The sequence below is a fragment of the Heterocephalus glaber genome, unplaced genomic scaffold, assembly GCF_053883595.1.
Source record: "Heterocephalus glaber isolate CG9 unplaced genomic scaffold, H.glaber_assembly_v1.0 deba00001571, whole genome shotgun sequence".
In the NCBI taxonomy this organism is placed as follows: Eukaryota; Metazoa; Chordata; class Mammalia; order Rodentia; family Bathyergidae; genus Heterocephalus; species Heterocephalus glaber.
In genome coordinates this window covers 898,666-916,239 of record NW_028258356.1, presented here as the reverse complement: position 1 = coordinate 916,239, position 17,574 = coordinate 898,666, and the positions used below count along the sequence as shown (strand labels likewise).

Here is a 17,574-nt window from a genome sequence, read left to right as displayed (position 1 = left end):
GTAGGCGGGACTCTGGGAGAGCTGCTGGAATCCTGACAAATAACCCCAATGGTAGATGATGTTGGGATATGAAGAGACCTGGAAGGATCAGGACATACGCAAAGTTTATCACTTTCTGAAGATTAATTTAAAAAGGGGAAATACTAGGTTTTTAAATTAAATCCTTCTGAAGTGCTAGTACTTAATAAATATCAGAATTATTACAATGATCTTATAGGTAAGTATTATACAATTTTATAGATCAAATAATAGGGTTCTCATGAGATAAAGTAGCTTACCTAAAGAAATATAGATAGGAAGTGGCAGGTATTTGGATTCAGGTCAGATCCATTCTCTCTCTCTGTCTCTTTCTCTTTCTCTCCCTCTCCTTTCCCTCCTCCCCTTCCTCTCTTCTCCTGCCCTTCTCCTCTCCTGTCCCGCCCCCCCCCCAGTCGCCCTCCCTCTCTCTTTCTCTGTGGAAAATGCTGGGGATGGAACAGAGAGCAGAGGCTCACACGTGCTAGACAAGTGAGCTCACCATTAGCCATTACAGTATGTTTGAAAGTGGAAAAATCTGTTCCATTGAAAGTGATGTTTTTGTGAAAGAGATAAATACAATGTTCTCACTTATTCATGAGGGATACTTTCCATGAACTGCAATGTATATCCTAAACTAAAAGTAATACTGAATTCTGTGTATATTGTGTTTTTTTCTATATACAAACTTGAATATATGATAGTTTAATTTCTGAGTTAGTCACCACAAGGGATTAACAACAAATAACAATAAAATACTAAAATAGCTATATTAAGCACAATAGAGATACTTGAACATAAACTCCCAGAACTCCTCATTGTAAATCTGACAATGCAGTTAGCTATCAAGTGACTACTGAGCAAGTAACATTTGCAGTGTTGATACCCTGCACAAAAAGATGATTTTTGTCCTCAGCAAGACAGAGCAGAATAATTAAAAGTTAGTATGGCATGTAGCTTAAAACTTCTATGAATTGTTTATTTCTGGAATTTCCTATTTGATATTTTCAGATCATTTGGACCATGAATAACTGGAAGCAGAGAGTGAAATTATGCATATTTACTGTTAATAAATGAGTAACAGGGACATGTAGACATGTAGAAAAGATATAGTAGAGAAAGCACCAGCAAGGATAGAGAAGGAACATTCAGTGAGGTGGGAAGCAATCAGAGGCAGAGGGACATAAGTTTCCAGAAGCAGGAAGTGGTACCCAGGTCAAATGCTGCTGAGAGGTCAAGTGAGCTGAGCCAGAGAGAGATGGTCACTGGATTTGCACCAAGGACTCACAGGAGACGGCGTGGGAAAGCAGTTGAAGCAGAGTGAGGACAGAAGTCTGATTAGAAAGGGTGAGAAGAGAATGGGAGGTGAGGTAGAGAGGGCTGAGTACTGGCTTTCCCCCATCAGTCTTGCTGCAGAGGATGCAGTTTTAATTGAAGGGTTACATGACTTGGAGGGGAAAGGTTTGTATAAAGTTTCCACCTTTCTTTCAGTGAATTATGCAGTCAAATATCTGTTGAGAGCAGAGGAGACAGAAGAATGAGGGGCCAGAAAGAGGTCGGACATGTGTGTTGGGGCTTTGAACAGATGGGAAAAGATAACCATAGTCATTTTGGAGAGTGGGGATCCTGCAAAGAAGGATTGAAGAGAAGTGACTGAGATGGCCAGGCTGGCTGGAGGACCTTCATGAGATTCATTATTATGCATTTACAGCAAGGTTTGTCTGCACACTTGTGGAGTTTTCTCCAGAACTGTCCAGCTGTTTCTGTGCAGGTGAGGATAAAAAAGATGGTAATGACAGCGACCAGCTGGCACATGGTGAGGACCCCGGCAGTATGGAGCCCCCACTCCGTCCCTACGCCCAGCCCACAGTGACCAGCTTACCCCCTCCCCCCACCTCTGGCTTCCTGGCTGCACTGCTACCTGGTTCCACACTACAGAGGCACAGGGGGTCATAAAGGCCATTGTCCTGAGCTCCAGAAGATAGAGCAGAAGTGAACAACAGAAAGAGGGCCTCTCTCAGGCTCCTCAATGAAAACTGAAGCCCACTGGAAAAGTGAAGAGAATCTCTGCAATAAAGGCTCACCAGACCACTGTACTTGGTAAGTTGGAGGAATCATCACTTCCCACTGGAACCTGGACTATCTTCAGGGGAAGAGCAGCTGAAGCCTGCAGTAGAACCTTGCAGAGTTCAACTGTGCGGGAGGACAGGGAGCTCAACTTGGGACTAGCAGCCAGAAATTTGCCTGAATCTCATGGGTCTGCTACCGGCTTGCTGAGACTCATTGATTTATATCTGCACATGGCTGCCCACATTGTCTATTGTGAAAGCAGAGACATACCCTGAAGGAGGCCCTTCAGTTTTATTTTTTGTTATTTGCAAAAATTTTTATTTTTTTCTCTTATTTTTAATTTATAATTTTTATTTTTTCTACTCTTTGCAAATTTTAATTTTTCTCTTCTTTTTTTTCTTTCTTTTCTCTTTACTTTCTCTCACTCATTCTCTTGCTGCCCCACATTGTTCTTCATCTCCCTTTTTGTTCCTGTTCTGGACCTAATTTGGATTTCTTCTTTATTTTTCTTTTTTTTCATTTTCCTTCTCTTGATTATCATTAGTTTTAAAGGAAAGTAAATACAGTTTCTAGCCTCCCTATTGCTGTTAGGTTGTTCTGTTCTTGTCTTTGTTCTTTCATTCTGCCTTTTCCTCTTGCCTTCAATAGTTTCTTAGAGTTTGTGTGATCTTCCTGTGTCTTTTGGCCTCACTGCTAACCTTTCCCTATCCTTCTACCTGTCTATCCCTCCCTCCCCAACTCCTTCTAACTCCCCATCCCAAAGGGTAAAGTTGCTATATTGAAGAGTTTATTCATTATAAACATATGTCCAGCTGGTCCTCGATTTTGATTTAATCCACACAGTTAAAGGTGATAGATTAATAACCACAAATTGTCATTTTCTAAGCTGTGCTTGATGCTATGGTGTTGCTGATTGTATCATTTGGGCTAAGATGTTGTGATTGCCTTCCTGGTATGATGAAAATGAGATAGCCTCAGAGTCATTAGAGAATCAAAACCTAAATACCAGCTATATCTGGTAGATACCTCTGAAAAACAATCATTCCACAAGAGTTCTAAATACAAGCAACAAAGATACTTACAATAAGCAATTTCGAAGTATCAACCCAGGAATTAAACCAAGGACAGTATCAAAAACAAAAATGAGAAGACATTTAAGCAAGGCACAAACTCAGACTTCCACCCTGCAAAAGGCAAATTCTGGGGGAAATGAGGTGGAAAAATATAATCAACCACCTGGACACCCTGAACTGATAGCACAGGAAGCAACAAAACAGATAAATGAGGCTCTAGAAAAATTCAAAACAGAAATAATTTCCTATATAACTACAGAGATGCTGAGCAGAGTGAAAGACATCATTAGTGGCTCTAGAACAGAAACAGATAAAAAAAAATAGATGAGCTCAGAACCATGCTGGAAGCATGAATGCCCAACATAAGAAATGGAAACCATGATTGCCCAACATAAGAAAGAAATGGAATCCATGAAACAGATTCAAACAGATATCCAGGACATGAAAAACTCCATTGAAAGTATTCACAGCAGATTAAGGGAATGTGAAGATAGAATATCAGATATAGAGGACAGGATTGCAGCTAGTGACCATGAAAACAGAGATTTCTTAAAAATAGTAAGGGACTTCCTTCCCAGGAAGGAGGAACTGCAGTGCTTGCCACTTTGGGAGAACAGTGACTTGCTGCTTGCCTGTGAAAGCTCCTGAGAAACTAGAGGGCTTCACTGTCTGCAACCTTGGCTCTTGATCCAATGCTTAGTTCTTAGACAGCCTGTGAGAGAATCTGTGCTGGAAGGCAACTGACAACTCTGTGAATGGCACTGCATCTGCAGGAATCACTGACCATTGAAGATGTGACCATAAAATTCACCCCAGATGAATGGGCCCTACTGGACACATCTCAGAGAAAGCTGTACAGAGATGTGATGGTGGAGAACATTAATCATCTCCTATCCCTTGGATACCAGCTCTGTGAATCAGATCTAAATTTTCTTTCAGTGGAGAAAGAAATGCTGTCTATTGTGCAAGGAAGAGTTATTCCCCAACTTCAGAGTCCAGAAAGAAAGGGTGCTCAAAAAATACTAGAAAGGATAAGGACTCAGCCTATTGGATGAAATGACACATCCACCATCAAGGTAATGGAATGGAAAAATATTCAGAAAAAAACCTGTGAAAATCATCTGTGTTGTAAAACCTACAGCCATGAATCCCTGCATAGAAGAAACAAATTGACTGAATCTGGAATACATTCAAACAAGTGTCATCAATGCGGTAAAGGCTTTACAAGTTGTGCTGAGCTTAGAGGTCACACTAAAACTAACATAGTAGAGAAGCCATATGAAGGTTGCATGTGTAGAAAAACTTTCAATCAATTTCCTAAGCTTTATCAGCATGAGAGAACACAGACACATGAGAAACAGTACGAATGTCAGCAGTGTGGGAAAGCTTTTAATCATTCATCTAAATTCAGAAGGCATAATCAAACACACACAGGAGAGAAACCATATGAGGGTCATCTATGTGAGAAAGCCTTCACTGATTCATCTATCCTTAAAAATCATAAGTGAACACACACAGGAGAGAAACCATACGAATGTCATCTGTGTGGGAAAGCCTTCTCTTATTCATCTAACCTTAGAAGTCATAAGTGAACACACACACAGGAGAAAAACCATATAGGTGTCATTTGTGTGGGAAAGCTTTCACAAAATCAAATAACCTTAGTGTACATAAGAGAACACACACAGGAGAGAAACCATATGAATGTCATCTGTGTGGGAAGGCCTTCACTCAATCATCTGCCTTTCTACAGCACAAAAGAACACACACAGGAGAGAAACCATATGAATGTCATCTGTGTGGGAATGAAAGCCTTCACTCAATCATCTGCCCTTCTACAGCATAAAAGAACACGCACAGGAGAGAAACCATATGAATATTATCTGTGTGGGAAAGCCTTCGTTGATTTATCTAACCTTAAACAGCATGAATGAACACACAGAGGAGAGAAACCATACGCATGTCATCTGTGTGGGAAAGCCTTCACTCAATCCAGTCACCTTAGTAAACATGAGAGAACACACACTGGAGAGAAACCATATAAATATCAACTGTGTGAGAAAGCCTTCACTCAATCATCTAGCCTTAGGAAACATGAGAAAACACAACCTAGAGAGAAATTATGAACATTCTCTTTTTTTGGAAAACGTTCAGTTAAATTGAGTTAATTAGTCTTCCTGAGAGAACTCAAAGAAAACATGTGAGTATCCTATGTGTGGGAAAGACTTCAATCAATGGTTTAGATTTAATACTCATTAGAGAACACAGTAGACAAACCAATCGTATGTCCTCTAATTAGAAAAGTCTTCATGTATTCTTCTAAACTTAGTGGGCATTAGAGAAAACTCACAGCACAAAAATCATACTGAGAACATATGTGTGGGGAACAGTCATCTACTCATAACAATGATGAGACAGTACACATAGCAAAGAAAATACATAAATGTCATCTGAGTGGAAAAGCCTTAGGCCAATCTTATACCTGATGGAAAAATCTTATAATGCAGATAAACTCACCATAGAGATAAGAATCTCTCCTGCATGAAAAAAAATTCTACCAACATTCTGACCTTTGTTGTTGTGACAGACTGCTCAGAAAAGAGAACAATGAATGCTGGCATCACATAATCTCCCCTGTTGTGTGAAAATATAAATAAAATGAATAAAATCTACCTCGGTGTTACCTGCAAAATTTGGAACTGAGCAAACACACGACCTTAGTTAATGATGTGGAAAATTCTTCAGTTGATGTGCTCCTCAATCAACATAACTAAGGACTTAGGGAAGGTAATTATATATTTCATGTCATGATGCAACATCTCAGATATTTGTCTGACAAATAATGCTTCTGATATTTCACTCTAGAATCTAACATTTATAGAATACTTCAACCATATATATCAGCTTAAGGCACAGTAGAAAATATGACTGGAAAATTTCTATCTGTAATGAATGTTGCAAACTTCCATTCATAATTTCTCTTTAAACAATATTGGAAAATTTCACTTGCAAGAACTTCTAGATCTCCAGTCATCATTAAGAATATGTGTGAATGGGTAACAACTTAATAGCTGATAGGTGGTTAAATATTTTTGAGGACTATCAAATCATTACTCTGAGGAAATGATTTCTTGCAAAATAATGATCATTTCTTTACTCAAACAACATGCTTGGAAAAGGTGAGCACGCACACTGGACCAGATAATTGGTGTCATGTATAAAACAAAGTTCAAAATGAACACTTGCTCACCATCACATGAAGGTTCTCACCATGAGAAATTATCTACTTTAAAAACCATTGGAAGAAATATTGGAGAGCTTTTACTTAGAAACTCTGTCAAAAATATACATCCACTCTGAAATACAAAACAAACTACAAGGCAAATATTGCAGAAAACTGACTACATAATTATTTATGAAAAATGTTGCTTATAAATATAGGATAGTGTGGTTATCTAGAATTATCAAATAGGGATGTGTGGAAGAAATTATTTAACTTTCCAAAACCCAAATTGAATACCACTTATGTACAGAATAAAAACTGCAATTTTAATTATTTAACTAATAAAAGATAAGGAAGAAAAATTAAAAAAAAAATAGTAAGGGACCATGAGAAATCAATCCAGCAGCTGCTAGATGATGCAAAGAAGAATAACATAAGACTGATAGGAGTCCATGAAAAAACAGGAGAAAGTACAATAGACATAAAAAAAACTGTTCACAGCAGTAATAGTGGAAAACTTCCCAGACAGAGGCAGAGAATTGGACATACAGATAAGTGAGGCATATAGAACTCTAACTAGCCACAATAAAAAATAAGTCTACACCTAGACATATAATAATCAAGATCCCAGAAACCCAACAGAAGAACAAAATCCTACAAGCAGTTAAAGAGAAAAGAAAAAAATCACCTACAAAGGAAAGCTCATCAGAATCACAGCAGACTTCTCAACACAAACCCTCAAGTCAAGGAGATCCTGAAGTATTTCAGGCCCTAAAAGAAAATAACTTCCAACCTAGACTGTTGTATCCTGCAAAATTATCTTTCAAAATCCATGGGGAAGTTAGATACTTCCACGACAAACAACACCTAAGAAATTTCATGAACGCCAAACCAGCACTCAAAACAATGCTAAACAATATCCTAGAATAAGACAATGAAGGTCACAACTTCATGAGGCCCAATGGAGGGAAGCCACCAGGCAAGGCAAGAAACTAAAGAGAAATGGGGGGGGGGGGAATAAAAAATAAAAGAGCCAGCAACAGTAAAACATCATGACAGGGATGAGTCTGTATCTATCAATTATAACCATCAATGTTAATGGCCTCAATTCACCAATCAAAAGAAATAGACTGGCAGAATGGATTAAGAAGAAAATCCAATATGCTGTATACAAGAAACACACCTAACTCAAAAAGAAACTCATAGACTGAAAGTAAAAGGATGGAAAACAGTTCTCCACATGACAGGAACCCAGAAAAAAACAGGAGTAGCAATCTTATTTGCAGACAAAGTAGATTTCAAACCAAAACTAATTAAGAGAGTCAAAGACGGTCACTACATCCTTGTGAAGGGAACAAGCCAAGAGGAAGAGATGACAATCCTAAATATATATGCACCAAATATGAATGCTTACAATTCTACAAAACAAATATTAATGGGCATGAAAAACCAAATAAGCACTAATACAATTGTAGTGGGGGACGTCAATACCCCACTATCACAAATAGACAGATCACCTAGACAAAAAGTCAACAAAGAAATTCTAGAACTGAACCAAGTTATTGAACAAATGGGCTTAACAGATGTTTAAAGACTGTTTCACCCCACAAAATCAGAATACACATTTTTTTCAGCTGCACACAGGTCAATCTCCAAAATAGACCACATGCTACCTCACAGGACATGTTTAAGTAAATGTAAAAGACCTGAAGTTACCCCCTGTATATTATCAGATCATAGTTCAATAAAATTGGAAATCAATAGCATAAGAAACCACATGGAAATTGAATAACACTCTCCTGAATAACCAGTGGGTCACAGAGGAAATTAGAGAAGAAATTAGACAGTTTCTATGAGTAAATGATAATGCCAGTACAACATACAGGAATCTATGGGACAAATGAAAGCTGTTATAAGAGGGAAATTCATAGCAGTAAATGCCCATATTAGGAAAACAGAGAGAGTTCAAATAAACAACCTAATGCTGAACCTCAAGCTCCTAGAAAAAAAAAAGCATGACAAATCCAAAGTTCATACAAGAGAGGAAATATAAAGATTAGAGCAGAAGTCAGTGCAATGTAGACTAAGAGAATGATACAAAAAAATCAATGAATCAAAGAGTTGGTTTTTTGAAAGAATAAATAAAATCGATAAACCTTTAGCCAACCTTATCAAAAAAAGGAAAGAAAAGTCTCAAATCCATGCAATTAAAAATGAAAAAGATGAAGTCACAACAGACCCAGCAGAAATCCAGAGGATCATCAATACCTACTTCAAGGACCTGTACTCTAATAAAATGGGAAACACAGAAGAAATGGACAGATTCCTAGATCCATACAAATTGCCAAAGTTAAATGAAGAAGACAGAAATTCTAAACACTCCAATTACAATGAGTGAAATTGAAAACGTAATTAAAAATTTACCAACAAAGAAAAGCCCAGCTCCTGATGGCATCACTGCTGAATTCTACAAGACATTTAAAGAAGAACTATCACCATTACTCTTTAAACTCATCAAGGAAATTGAAAGGGAAGCAATACTTCCAAATTCATTCCTGCAAGCAAGTGTTACTTTGATTCCAAAACCAGGGAAAGACCCAACCAAAAAAGAGAACTACAGGTCAATCTCCCTAATGAACACAGATGCAAAAATCCTCAACAAGATACTGGCAAACAGAATACAAAGGGTCATTAAGAAGATCATATACCCTGACCAAGTCAGATTTATCCCAGGGATACAAGGATGGTTCAACATATGTAAATCAATAAATGTAATACATTATATTAACAGAGCCAAGGACAAAAACCATATGATCATCTCAACAGATGCAGAAAAAGCATTCGACAAAATCCAACACCCATTCATGATAAAAACCCTACAGAAAACTGGAATAGAAGGTCTTTATCTCAATCTGATTAAGGCTATGTAAAACCAACAGCCAACATCATACTAAATGGTCAAAAACTGAAAACTTTCATGCTAAAATCAGGAACAAGACAAGGAGGCCCACTATCACCACTCCTGTTCAATATAGTTCTGGAAACATTAGCCACAGCAATTAGAAAAGAGAAAGAAATAAAAAGAATAAAGATAGGCAAGGAAGAAGTTAAACTGTCATTATTTGCTGATGATATGATACTTTACATAGAAGACCCAAAAAACTCCACCAGAAGACTTCTAGATTTAATTGACAGATTCAGTAGAGTAGCTGGATACAAGGTCAGCACTCAAAAAACAATATCCTTCTTATACACAAATAACAGACTCACTGAGAGAAATATTAGAGAAACAATTCCTTTTACAACAGCATCCCCAAAAACTAAATATCTAGGAATCAATCTAACAAAGGAAGCAAAAGACCTCTACAAAGAAAACTACAGAACTCTGAAAAAAGTGATTGAAGAGGATATAAGAAAATGGAAAGACCTCCCTTGCTCCTGGGTAGGAAGAACCAATATAGTGAAAATGGCCATACTTCCAAAACTGCTATATAGATTTAGTGCAATGCTGATTGAAATTCCAACAATATGTTTTGCAGAACTAGAGAAAACAATCCAAAAATTCATTTGGAACCAGAAGAGACCTAGAATAACAAAAGCAAATCTAGGCAACAGAGACATGGCAGGGGGTATCACAATCCGCAACTTGAAACTGTACTACAAAGCTCCTGTGATAAAAACAGCATGGCACTGGCAAAGAAACAGACCCAAGGATCAGTGGAATAGATTAGGAAATGCAGAAACAACTCCAGACATACTCAGCCACCTCATCTTTGACAAAGCAGTAAACCAACTTCATTGGAGGAAAGATAGCCTATTTAATAAATGGTGTGGGAAAAACTGGATTTCAACGTGTCAAAGATTAAAACTAGACCCATATCTAGTGCATACCCATGCACTAAACTAAGATCAAAGTGGATCAAAGATATAAATATTAAAACAGAAACACTAAACTTGCTAGAAGATAAGTTAGGTTGAACTCTTGAGGACATTGGCATAGGAAAAGACTTTATGAACAAAACCTCAGTAGCACAGGAACTAGCACAAAGAATCAACAACTGGGATCTCATCTTATTAAAAAGCTTCTGCACTGCAAAAGAAACCAACAGAGCTAAGAGACAACCTACAATATGGGAAAAAATTTTAGCAGCTGTACCTCAGACAAAGGATTACTATCTACAATATATATATATATATTTATATATATTTATATATATATATTTATATATATATATATGAAAAAAATTAGACCCCCCCCAAATTTAAAGACCCAATTCAAAAATGGCCATCTGAAAGGAGGACATTTCTCAGACAAAAAAGTAAACGCAGCAAATAAATATATGAAAAAATGTTCAACATCACTGGTCATTCGAGAGATGCAGATGAAAACATCACTGAAATTCCACCTCACCCCAGTAAGAATGGCTGCTATCAAGAAATCAACCAATAACAAATGCTGGTGGGGGTTTGGGGGGAAAGGAACACTTCCCCATTGTTGGTGGGAGTGCAGACTGGTGTAACCAGTGTGTAAATCAGTATGGAGATACCTCAAAGAACTAAGACTAGAGGTCCCATTTGACCCAGCTATTCCCCTGCTGGGTATCTTTCCCAAAGAATTAAAAGAATCATACCACAGCGATGTATGTGCACTCATGTTTATAGCGGCAGTTTGTAATAGCTAAAGCTTGGAAGTAGCCCAAGTGTCCATCAACTGGAAACTGGATAAAGAAGATGCGGTTTTTTAAAAATAAAATGGAGTACTACTCAGCCATAAAGAATGAGAAACTGGAGACATTTATAGCTAAATGGATCCATATTGAGGCCATACTCTTAAGTGAAATAAATAGGACACACATGTGTAAATACCAAATAGTTTCTCTAGCATGAGAAACTGAAAGTGTAAATAAGGATTAAAATGAATATTTGATAATTTGAAATAGGAAGAAAAGGTCCAAAGGGGTAGGGGAAGTTGGAGGGGAAGGGGAAGGTTAAGAAGGGAAAGGAAAAATTATGAGAAAAGGAAAAAATGGAAATAAAGTCTTTGTAAATAGGGAAGGGTTGGGGTGTGAAGGGAGGACAGGGAATGGGGAAAAAATAAGAACCAAGATACATCATGTACAGGTAAAACTACCTGTTAGGTATTTCAGAGCCCCCACAGAGCAAGCCCCCTTCTCTCCTTTCCCCATGCAAGACCCTATATAAGCCTCCAGGTCAGCCCATGCAGTTGCTGATCTCCATTCTGTGAGTCAGCCCGGCAGGCTGCAGACTGCCGCCCCTAATAAAGGCTTGCTGCTTGAAAGCCCGTGTGTGCCCCCTTCTTCGGCGACCCTTTCACTACCCAGTGATAAATGTAAACATATTGTATACCTAAAATGTACCAATAAAAGAATTTAAGCAAAAAAAAAAAAAAAAAGATGTTAACAATGCCAGGACCTTTTGTTTTTGAAATATACATATAACTTTTTCTCCTGAAATACAGAGATAGACAAAGTATGTATTGCAAACTTTTTAATGATAATATTTGCATTTTTAAAAAATGCACAGTAACCCTATGGTTAATTAGTAATGAAAGTCCATCTGTCTCAGATTTAGTTAAAATGTATGTGTTTCAGTTAATAAAATGGGGAATAGTAAAACTCATTTAATTTCTCCTGAATGCCTTCATGATCAGCAAGAAGTGTTCTTTCAAGCTTTAAAATAGATTGACAAATTGTGAATCCAATGTTAAAGCTGTACAAACACAACATTTCTAAGAAAATATTTGAACTCAAGGTCACACTTTGGTCTGCTTGTTTTCATAGGACTGAATTTGTGGCTCAGTGCTAAAGGGCTTGTTCAGTATGGGCGAGGCCCTGTGTCTGATCCCCAGCATCACACACATGTAAACAAAAGGGTTCTTCATTCACTCAGTCTGTATTCTGACCCATTTGACATCTGCTACTTTAAAGATTGATATGGTCCAACATAATATTTATTTTTACTCCTTTAGGAGATGACAGAACAGGTGAAGGCATCAGATGCTTGCAAAGCTGAAATTCTGCCAAAGTTCATTCATTCTAAGATAGCCTTTTGTCATTTTTTTTGATCTTCTGTTGGGGACTACTTCTGTCATTCAACACTAAGTCTGTGTTTTTTCTTGATGAAGGACTGAATGTAGCGCAGATGTATTTGAGAATCAAGGGGTTAGATAAATTTTCACTAGTGTTAGTTCTATTAGCAAACTGAAAATGTAGGTTAATATCAAATAATAAACACATTCATGAACATTAAGGCTCTGAGAAGAAAGGATATATTTTGCTCTTGCTACTGTAAAGATTCTGTTTATTTGAAGGGAAACAATGGTGCTGTGACTTTAAGCTTACGTATCACTCCCTTCATGTCAAAAAGGAGCAACGTGAGCTCAAGAAGGAAAAGTCTGCAGTTACACTCCACAGCCACGCACATACTGAGTGAGATCTTGGTTTTGACACCGATGTCTCCATGCCACCCTGTAGAGAAAGTGAAGCACACAGAAAAGAGACTGAAACATGTCTTCATTGTAATACACATAAATCAAATCCATTAGGGCAACAAGATATTTTATCGATAAGTGAAAGGTAGGCTATCGCCAGGCTGAGGTGTTGCTATTTGAGTAGATAATGCACTCAAATACTTTGCTTCTCCCCAAAGCCTCAGTAGGCCACAGAATACTGGACACAAATATTTAGGTGTATTCAGTAAATGTTACATTGTATATTTACTTATTTTACAAATACTTTCATGATATAAAAAGGAACTATTGGAGTGTGGAGAATCTTAAAAACTCCAGAAAACCCTAAAATTGAGTGGAGGAGTAAAAGAGAAAGGTACCGAATCAGTTAAAAGTAGACTGTTCTTGGTGGACAAAAGTAATGCTTTGTTTCACATAAGCCAAAAACTGCAATTCAGTTCTCAGAGAGACGCTTTGGTCTTTAGAAGTTTTAATCTCACTGTGTATGTCAGGGGTGACATGAGCAGCTTTCCCCCATTAACACTTAAACATACCATGCTCTAATGCCTTGTGGGTCCCTCACAACCCTCTTTGCACAAGCCACTGCTTCAGTGATGTCATCTTGCAACAAGGCTGAAAGAGAGATGAGGAATGAAAATGACTGTCATAGGAATTTCATTTTAAATTTAGATTTAGCCAATTGAGGCTAAGTAAGTATTCATTCTATCTCATTTGACATGAACTAAAGAACTCTTTTTCTCATTTACTAAAGTCATTTGAAGGTCTGGAATTATTAACTAATATGATGGGAGGTCATCTTTGTGCACCACACTGTTAAAAAATATGCCTAATAACATTTTACTCACCAATTCTACGTTAAGAGTGTATCCAAAGGAAACATAAGAAATGTACCCAAACTTGAATGTCTAAAGGTTTCCATAGCAATTTATAAAAGGGGAAAAAAATGGAAAAATTTAAGTACTTAATTGAATTGGAACAGTAAATTATAGAATATTCACATAGCGGAATTCTGTTCACTCTTTAATAATATGAAGTTGTATTTGTCAATATGGAAAATAATTTTGTATGATAAACTGTAAAGCAGTGTATATAATAAAATTTAATTTCTGCAGAAACACAACTTGGTTACATGTTTGTGTTTGGCAAGATGTGCTCTTGACTCATTTACATTCCGGAAGAAGGTGCACCAAAAGTTCCCAATGGTTATGTCTCTTGGAACTAAGATTATGGGTGTTATTGTTTTCTGCTTATATTTTTCTAATTTTTATTCAATGACCATGGATTATTGTATGATAGAAAATATTTAAAAAGTAAATTAAGTAGATTAAAAAAAGACTATTCTAAATATTATCTTTTTTGTAGATAGAGAATTTTAACATTTAAAAATTCAACAACATCAATTTGCAGGATCTATGCACTATTTCCTGCACTGACAATTCAACATTATTTTAACTTTAATATGAGTTCAGGAGTCTAATACTCCCATGGCATCAGCATGTAATAAAGTATGTGTTCTTTTTCTAGGGAGAAAGTGAGTTTCATTCCAAATATATAAATTTGTAAGTTAATTTATTGTGATAATTATTACTTTGGACCTGTATTTTTGGAGCTGCAAACTAAATAATTTAGAAATAAAATATCAGAATGTTTCTAACTCACTTTAAAATCTCTCAAAAAAATACATGCGTAGTGCATAAACACATATGTACACTTTATATATATAGAAAATAGTGTGGGAAAATGTTAATAGCTATTAAGTATACAGGTATATTGCTGTTTATTCTAATTTTTTATATATTTAGAAAAGCTTATAATAAAAGGTAAAATAATCAGAAAAGGATCAGACAGAGCTGGGGATTTAGCTCAGTGGCGACATGCCTGCCTCACAAGTACAAGGTCCTGAGTTCGATCCCCGGCATTAAAAAAAAAAAAAAAAGGATCAGACAACCAAATTATCCCTAAACTACCCCTAATAAGAGGAATGGCATTGTTCTAGACAAAGCATCAATAAGGTAATTTAGATTAAATTAATAAGCAATTTCAGAATCTTTTGTATATTTAAAGTCACCAATATTTTATATTAGCTTCTTATTTTTATTTTTTTTTATTTTAATTTTTTTGCCCTGCTGAGGTTGGAATCTAGGAACTCCCCAGTGATATTCAGGCACTGTGCCTGCTCTCAGTAGCTGGCACTGACTTTTAGTCTCTATAACCAGATGGGTCCTGCCCTTCACTGCAGTACCACCTTTTCTTACCATTGCAGGATATACCGCAGGCATTAACAGCTCCTGGGGTTTTGCCATCATTGCACCAGTAGTGGCTATTGATCTGAAATATCCCATAATCAGTGCTTCTGTCTCCAGGATTGTAGTTTGTAGCTTTTGTGTTATAACTACTCTCCCATCTGGCCAAACACACCCCTGAAAAGGAATTACTTTTAGTAATAAACAGCAACACTAAATGATGTATACTGTATCCCCACATCAGTCCTATTTAATTACTTCTAATTTATTAGTGATGTAAAAGGACATATTTAATTCATATACTATTTAACACTTTATTTATTTAGTTCTTGCTGAACAGCACTCCTGGGATGAAATGATCCCCCTGCTTCAGGCTCCCAAGAACCCAGGACTGGGGGTACCGAACCCCTTGCCCCACCCAACACCTTAGTTTTAAAGGGCCTCTAAGGGTATTGTTCTGCAATACAACAGTGTGTAACACTAACAAAGCAAGATGAAGTACTTTAAAAAATATTAAAATAGCTGTTTCCTCCATTACTTTAATTCTTCCTCTGATCTCATTGCTCAAGCAATATTCAGCTTAGAATAGAAAAAATCAGTAGAGTTGTTGATAGATTTAGTAAATTTATAACAGGCACATATGGTGATGGAAAAATGCCCTCTTTTCAATGCTGACTCCACCTATCCTATATAAGGACCCTAATGCTGAGCTATACCCCTAGTCCTTTTTATTTTAATTTATGACAAGGTTTTTCTAAGCTGCCCAGGCTGGCTTTGAATTTGCTATCCTACTGTTAGTAGCTGGGATTACAAGCATGCACCATAATGCCCACTGAAAAATGATTTTATTACAAAAAATAAAGATTTTTCTGAGAGAAAGAAATTATAATATCTAAAGGTGAATTTGGATGTCAAGTTAGAATCTTGAAAACAAAGACTAGAGAATAGAAAAAGTTATTCTGTGATTTTATCCATATATTCATCTATTTACTCACTTATTCATTCAAAAATAGTCACTGATGGAAAATGTTTGACTCTAATCTGAAAAGTACAGTGATAACATTGACAAATATAGAGTAAGCTGTAAAGTAACATTTCCTTGTGATACAACCTGAATTGTGGAGAAGAAAATGAAAAATAATAATATAAAGTCAACCTAGAGTGAGTAAGAGTAATAAAGCATTTCATGCTAAATTTCAGAGCTCCTTATATAAACAGTGACTGGGGAAACAGTTTCCTATTGCCAATTTTTGAGAGTTCAATGTAATTTTTAAAAATTTTGCTCTGGAGGCCTGGTATTTAGCTCAGTGGCATCACATCTGCCTTGGAACCAAAAGGTCCTGAGTTTGATCCCAGGTACAAAAAAAAAAAATTTGCTCCGGAGCCCAGTGTGGTGCCACATGCCTATAATTCCAGCAATCAGGATGCTGAGGCAGGAGGGTTGCCATGAGTTCAAGGCCAGCCTGGGCTACATAGTAGTTCAAGGCCAGCCTGAATTACATAGTGAGACCCTGTCTCAAAAGAAAGAATAAGGGGCCCAGGGATTTAGCCCAGTGGTTACGCTGCCTGCCTTGCAAGCGGAAGGACCCGAATTTGATCCCTGGTACCCCGGTACCAAAAAAAAAAAAAAGAAAAGAAAAAAGAAAAAGAAAGAAAGAAAAGTTTTGCCCTGAAAGTTCTGTCACCGCTGGGAAATTTAAGAAAAAAATACTATGCCACTTCATGCTCTCAGAGCTCATGTTCCAAACAGGCCCTCCAACATATCGTTTACTCAGTCTACTTGGGCCTTTGAGTCCAGTAACAGACCAATCTAGTCACTCCGGGGAAGGACAGCAAGTCCTGTGTGAAGTAGAATGTGTGGGATGTTTCCCTCTCATGTCTTCAGTCCTTCACCTGGAATCTCTGATTCTAAAGGACCCAACTGATATTTTCACCACTGTTAAGTATTCAAACTCACAAAGAAATAGGTGCAGGTATTCACTCAAAGCCCTTCTGACCATTCATTTTCTCCAGGTATCTGTTCCACGTGTGGATAACTGTCTGGAGCTAAGGAGGAGAGGGGACTTACAGTTTGGCAGGCTGATTCCCCGGTAGCCATCCAGTCCAAATCTCTTCAGAGTTCTGGCCAACTCACACCTTTCAAAGATCTTCCCATGGATGGTGACAGAAAGGAGGAGAAGCCCCAGAATAAGGAGAGCCTTCATGTCAACTGGGGAGCCAGACTGCTGGGCTGAGCAGGGTGAGTCAGCCACAGTATTTAAAGTGTTTTAACTTCTTTTTTTCCTCTGAGGGTTTGCAGGCCCCACCTCCTGAGCTGTGTGCAAAGCAAGAAGCACTTGTTGATTTGTCAATTCAAAAAGATATTTTTGTTCTTTCTTTCTTTCTTTCTTTCTTTCTTTCTTTCTTTCTTTCTTTCTTTCTTTCTTTTTTTCATGTATGAAGAGTGATGCTCTGAAACTG

At 37.2% G+C, this 17,574-nt stretch overlaps 1 protein-coding gene across 1 annotated transcript; it reads right to left on the bottom strand.

The window, feature by feature from the left end:
• Positions 1-12,647: 12,647 nt before the first annotated feature.
• On the bottom strand, positions 12,648-17,574 carry Lyz (lysozyme). Its single transcript, XM_004875034.4, has 4 exons — positions 17,183-17,574; positions 15,127-15,291; positions 13,405-13,483; positions 12,648-12,869 (listed from the first exon to the last, which is right to left on the bottom strand). The coding sequence occupies exons 1-4, from the start codon at positions 17,316-17,318 to the stop codon at positions 12,803-12,805; spliced, it is 447 nt and encodes a 148-aa protein (XP_004875091.1). The 5' UTR covers positions 17,319-17,574; the 3' UTR covers positions 12,648-12,802.